The sequence below is a fragment of the Aplysia californica genome, unplaced genomic scaffold (genome assembly GCF_000002075.1).
Source record: "Aplysia californica isolate F4 #8 unplaced genomic scaffold, AplCal3.0 scaffold00226, whole genome shotgun sequence".
NCBI classification, from domain to species: Eukaryota; Metazoa; Mollusca; class Gastropoda; order Aplysiida; family Aplysiidae; genus Aplysia; species Aplysia californica.
In genome coordinates this window covers 160,661-166,887 of record NW_004797496.1, presented here as the reverse complement: position 1 = coordinate 166,887, position 6,227 = coordinate 160,661, and the positions used below count along the sequence as shown (strand labels likewise).

Sequence of the window (6,227 nt, the reverse complement as noted above, 5' to 3'; positions counted from 1 at the left end):
AGTGTGTGTGTGTGTGTGTGTGTGTGTGTGTGTGTGTGTGTGTGTGTGTGTGTGTGTGTGTGAATGTGTTGGGGGGAGGGGTGGTGTGCGTGTGACTGTGCGTGTAAATGCATGTAGTTGATGAGTAGGATCTTACTATCATATTATCCTTAGTGAATGTCTACTTATGTTTGTAATTTATGAACATTTGACTGAATTTTAAAACTTAACCTCATAAATAAGATCAATTCACGACTAAAGTTTATATTTACACAGGCTGCTTTATCTCAAGCTGTCTTATCTCAACATGCATATTACACTGAGCATAATGCAGTAACATCATTGGAACAAAATGATCTTTTCAACGTAAACAGAGGCACACAAAAGATAGATGTATCTAAATAGTGACAAAAAAGCCTAGTTTTTGAAATGCGTTAGCTCAAATGACGGATAGTTAGCAATGGATGTTACCTACCTAGTGATTCTTTGAATAAATCCTACTTTACCCAATGTTTCTATCTTTTAATATTACAATGACATTATCTGCTGTTTTAAAGGAGAAACTGTTTTCAAAATGCACATTAAGTTGAGTTTACTTTATGTGGGCTTCACTATACAACGTATGAAACATAGATTCAGTTTGTGTTATGCGCCTTCAACTTGTTCACTGTCCTTACCGTTATTTTATCGGACAAAGGGTTATCATAGCTCATTCTGGCCGAGGACCATAACTCAACATATTGATATCAATTTTAGTAACTCTAAGTATAGCGCAACGAAAAAGAAATTCAGAGACATAATGCATTAGAAACACGTGCAGCAGCAAAAATAAAATTAAAAGAGAGGGCTGCAGAAAGCAGAACTGCCTTACCTCCTCATCGCATGCCGCTTCCTCACTTCCCCAGTCACTGAACGGCGAGTCGTCCATGTCTGAGCCTGTCTCCGTGCTACCCGTTCCTTGTGTCTTACGTAGTTTATCCTTGGCCAAATTTGTGTCCGAATTGTTTTGATTGGCTGCTTTGTTCAGGTTACTCTGCTTGTACTTGTCACGGAAGCGGCTATATTTAGCGCCACTACTGCGGCTCCGCAGTAACCTGTGCTTGATTCTGTCTCTAGCGGGAAGACGATCACCGGCTGCTGGGACGTCTTTCAGGTCGAGAGAGCTGTTCTTGTGCTCCATTGAGGCGCTCTTCAAGTCCTTGAGTTGCAGCGAAGGCTGTGATCTGGACATGTTGGTTTCCCCTCCTATAAGCTTGGGCCGCGGCGGCTCCTTCATTTTGTCCCAGCTGTCGGTGGGGCCAGGGTTGAGGTTGAGGTTGTTGAGCTGTGGATCCGAACCCACATCCATACTGTATTGCTTGACCAACGGCCGGCGCTGTTGGGAGCCTCCTGACTGCAGACTCAGAAGATAAGGGCTGGGTGCTCTCCGGATGGGCGGGGAGGAGATTCGGACACTTCTCTCCGAGTTGGGTGAAGAGCTGGCTGTCATGCTGGGAGTGATGGCGAGACGGTTGCTGTCCATGGACGACCAGGAGGGCACGCCCTCGATCGTGAGAGACGCGTTTACTGGGGATATACCTAGAGAGCGGGGGCCGGTGGGGGTGGGGGTTGAAAGGAGGAAACAATCTCTCAGTGGCAAGAAAGCGCCGTCAGTCACACACTACTGGCACTACGCTAGCTTTACTCACGCCTACAGCATGGATTCTTTGTCTACTTTACAGGAAAGCGTTGCTGCTTATGAAAACAAACATAACAGAAATCTGCCAATCTGCCACCCAAAGTATGAAAACCAGGTAACCCACATTTCAAATAATAAAGACCGCCACAAAAATCCTTTCAGTTAAGGGATGAAAATAAAAAAGAATAATAATGCTATTCACCAACAAAGGATTCAAAAAGAAAATGAATACTTGCCTACTTCATCACCATCATTATAATCATCACCAAAATAGTAGTTTAAGGCTATAGAAAACCGGTAATGTGGGTTATCTGGCTAAAGCATGAATGAACGTACTACACAACTATATGTCTATGTAACTCACTATGCAATCCGGGAAACGAACATGCTAAGACACGGGTAAAAGAGAGAGATAGAGAGAGGGAGGGAGGGAGGGAGGGATACATACCACTAGCAGCCTCCTCAGACCTGGACTGTTCCTCGCTAGGGGGACGGACACTGAAGCTGAAACTGGGCAAGGTGGACACCTGCAAGCCGCTCGGGTTGTCTCCTTCAATGCCGTTCTCCTTGTTCTAAGACAAGAAAATAGAAGAAAGACGATTTAAAAAAAACAACAACTAAAACCAAACAAAAACATAGCAATAGAATAGAGAAGGTAATTAAACGCTACACAAAGGCGAAGAACAGACGCAAAGGTAACTGGCAAGCAGAAAAGAAACAGGCATACACAGACCTCCCTCCTCCCATTCAATTGGTTGATTATCAGTTCCATACCACGTATATGATCTTCGTGCTCAGGACATGCAACATCCTCGGAAACTACTTCTGCGGTACAGTTTTGTCCCTACATGACATTAATTTGCGGTACACTTCTGACCAGAGTTAATTCGTGCTCATCTTGTTTCGTGCTGGTGTTCATTGCAATAAACAAATTTCATCTCCGTTTCTGTGCTGTAACTGTTTTGGAGTTTGTATTGCTGTATGCAGAAGACGTGAGTTCGACACTTGTGTGCAGAGCTTCTTAATTGAATATCTCCTTCTTTTCTGCTGGGACGTTTATCCCTCTCAGTACAGTTGCACTAACAAGCAAGGTTGGAGCATCCTCCCTTCCTAAATGGTCAACAGGGTGTTGATGCGGGTGTAAAACATTCATAATTGAAATCATAATGATTACAGTTACGCCTATGTTGTGTAAACTATTGCTGTGTCTCGGTGTATCCCCAGGTCTGTCAGTTATTGTGCAGGAAACGAGTGTCTCTAGAGGGTACATAATCAAGGGGCAGAACAACACCGAAAATCCAGCTAATTATTGGCTGGAACTCCATGTGGCTTTGAGAAAATGCATGATAATACATGTACATTCAATAACTATGAATGGAATAATCAGATGAATGCAGTTAGTATGGTAATAGCGTGTAAGATGCGGAAATAAAACGTTCTTTACAAAGGTCCTGTAGTGTCATAAAAGCCCTAGAGTATCATCTGCGGTAAAAGGCAATTCTGGTTTAGTGGTTAGGCGGTTCTCCTTTGCATGCAAAAGATCAATACTCGAGTAGGAAAAACTTTATCGAGTGTCCATCTGTCTACTGGGACGTTGTATCTCTCTGAGCCCATGTTGGTCATGAATACTGGAGCAGAGTAACCCGCCTCCTAAATAATCTAAATTGTGTAGATAAGGTCGTTAAACGCCTCCAATTCCATGTAATTTTGGGCAGCGGTGATTCTTATTGACATTTTGAAATATCAACACAGGCAGATGATCAGTCTAATTTTAGATACAAACCTCACTTGTAAATCATAATGCCATTTCAACACTGATGTCCGCCTTTACCCTGTATCTTTACACACTTTACATACAGCTTCATAACCCCATCACAAGGTTACCTCTTAATGCGAAGCGATACCTATGCAGGACGCATTGTGCAGCAGAGAACTACGTGTACTTTCAGAAAGGGGGCTGCCAGAAAGACTGCGCTTCGAAAAGTGTATACATTTTACCTTCATTTCAAATCTCAATGTGTCACGTCTCCGTCGACACAATTAAAATCGTTTAGGAGGCGGGCTGCTCTCGTCTGGCCTCTAACTGGGCTGAACAAGATGCGACATAGCTGCAGACTGACGGATATATTGTATGCAAAGACTTTTCTACTCAAAGATTAAACTCACGTCTTTCACGTGCACCAACGAAGAGTCTAAGAGTTACACCCTGACAACAATGAAGAATCGATTCAATATTATTTATTGGGAATGCAATGTTTACTAAACATGCACACTTGAGGAAGATCAGTATTTTAAGCCAAGTGATATCATTCTCTATCACGACATCCTACGTGTACGCTTATTACGTCGCAAACATAGAGATGGCTTTCAAATGCCAAATCAATTCTTATTCACATTCTGAAATTTTTGAAATTTTTACGCTTAACGCCCCTTTCAACACCATAATTTGGTTATCTAAGGGGCAGGACCTTCAACTATAACCCCTTTCTCCGACAGGAGTCACCCAAATGTGTGGAGAGTCTCAAACTCCTTCCAAACAACGCAAGTTTAGAAGTCCCTGTTTGGGATTCAAGTTGAGGGCGCGCCATGATTCACTGTTTAAAAAATAATGAAGATGGTTACTTCTGTTTGACTTTATCGGTCCACGCAGCGAGCGTTTTTCTGAAGTTTGCCCACTCCATTGAGACTCACCTCAGGATCCTGCTTGGCGTTCGTCACTGAAGCAATGGCGTCACTCAATACCAGAGCATCATCATCCAACATCCTATGGGACTCCTACACGGGAAGACGTGAAATACATCGGTCATGTCTGAGTGTAAGTAAACACTTACATCGGAAAAAGAGGACATAAATACTTCTGCTTCCTTTTGGTTTTTATCGTGGTGGCCATTGGCGTTTATGATGAAGTGTAGTGTATACTCTAATGCCAACCTCCCACCCCCACCCCCGCCCCAGGAGATGTATTGCTGTTTCCTTTCTTCAAAGGCAATTAGCATTAAGTTAATCGTTGAATTTAGACCCGGACGTCGTAACAAAAGGACATAATGTTTACTTTTATTTCCTTTTATTCTGTTTTTCTAGTGAGCTTATTGCGTTGGCCATTGACATTATTGGAAACATAATTGGTGATGCTTGCGTGTTGAACTGCGCGTCAGAAAACGAGATCCACCATGTTTCCTTTCTATTTGTAATGATTCTTACTGGCTGTACGCCGCATTGTAATAGACTGGTGGAGCAGTCTCCAACTGGGACAAAAGCGAATTGAATGTAGGGGAACTCAGTTTAGACAATATTTCCAAGCAATAATAATAACTATTATAAAACGAGTGCTTGCCTAGGGATATCAAGAAGCGAGACGTGTTGATCTTTGCTGACCTTTCTGGCGTTTCTCTTAGACTGGCACAGCTGTGTTTTGTGCTAATCTAGTTGTCTGTTGCTTCCTTTGCGTCAGCAACATTATTGTGTGTTAATTACATGACTTCAAACGTATTGTTCTCAGAACATGTTTTTATAAAAGCCTGTAACGCTGATCTTCGTTTTTGGCTGTTGCCTTCCTATTGGGCAACGACATTTGGAAAAAAAAATCAAATCCAAAAACTCAAGAGTTCACTATGTCAAATTATATATAATACCACTATTATCATAATATAGGACGCCGTTGAAGATATTCGACCTACTACACACATGGTACTTTGCCTAGAATGCGGAACACTTGATTCCCGGGAATGATACGGCTGAAGGGATATTTTCTAGAACTTGGATGAAAAAGTGGCCCTACTACAATTCAAATGTCAAGTGTATTCTCTTTTTTCTTTAACGAGCAGCAAAGCCTGTTAAAAATGGATGAAGTTCTGGAGAACAAACACACCAACACAGATGGTACATGATTGGAAGCAAAAAGAATTGAAAGAGAGAAAAAAAATGAAATTTACGATGCATAATGAAGAGAAGAAGAAAATGACACACGAAATGATAATTGTTTAAAGGTACAAATAAAATAATGAAAGAACCCTCGTTTGTTTTTATTTTTCTTACAATACTGTTGATTAGTGAAAGACAGACTAGGTTATTGTTCGTGCAAATGAGTTAATAGTATGCAAAAATAATGAAATCTAGGAAAGTGCCAATGATATGAGATAAGAATAAAGACATGCCAAACACAAGCCGTTAGATTATGACGTGAATAAAATGTTAGTGTTGTCATAATATGCACTCAAACACGTCTAATAAAAAGATTCATAGTGAAACATAATAATTGCAAAATGCTGTTTTGTCAGGTAAAGAACAATATTTCTGAAAATAAACATAACTAAACGAGTATTGTGAATTCACAATAGATATTGGTAAATATTTATTGGTTTGTGGTAAAAAGATCAATTTTAAATAGGAACTGATTTATAACATAAGCCGATAACCGACCTTGTCTTGGTGTTTGAGAAAGTGTAATCTCTCATCCATGTAAATTTGTTTCTTTGCACGCCTGTGTATAGTTGTGTAAGTGTGTGTCTGTGTGTGTGCATGTGTGTGTGTGTGTGTGTGTGTGTGTGTGTGTGTGTGTGTGTGTGTGTGT

General features: G+C 41.2%; 1 protein-coding gene across 1 annotated transcript in view; it reads right to left on the bottom strand.

Annotated features, from left to right (window-relative positions):
• Nucleotides 1-6,227, bottom strand: part of LOC101864393 (voltage-dependent T-type calcium channel subunit alpha-1G) — a gene marked incomplete at its 5' end in the record, with an annotated part of 113,429 nt that overhangs the window by 7,581 nt on the left and 99,621 nt on the right. The window contains 3 exon segments of the mRNA XM_035970147.1: nucleotides 851-1,557; nucleotides 2,106-2,229; nucleotides 4,349-4,432. Coding sequence (XP_035826040.1) covers nucleotides 851-1,557; nucleotides 2,106-2,229; nucleotides 4,349-4,432 — 915 coding nt within the window.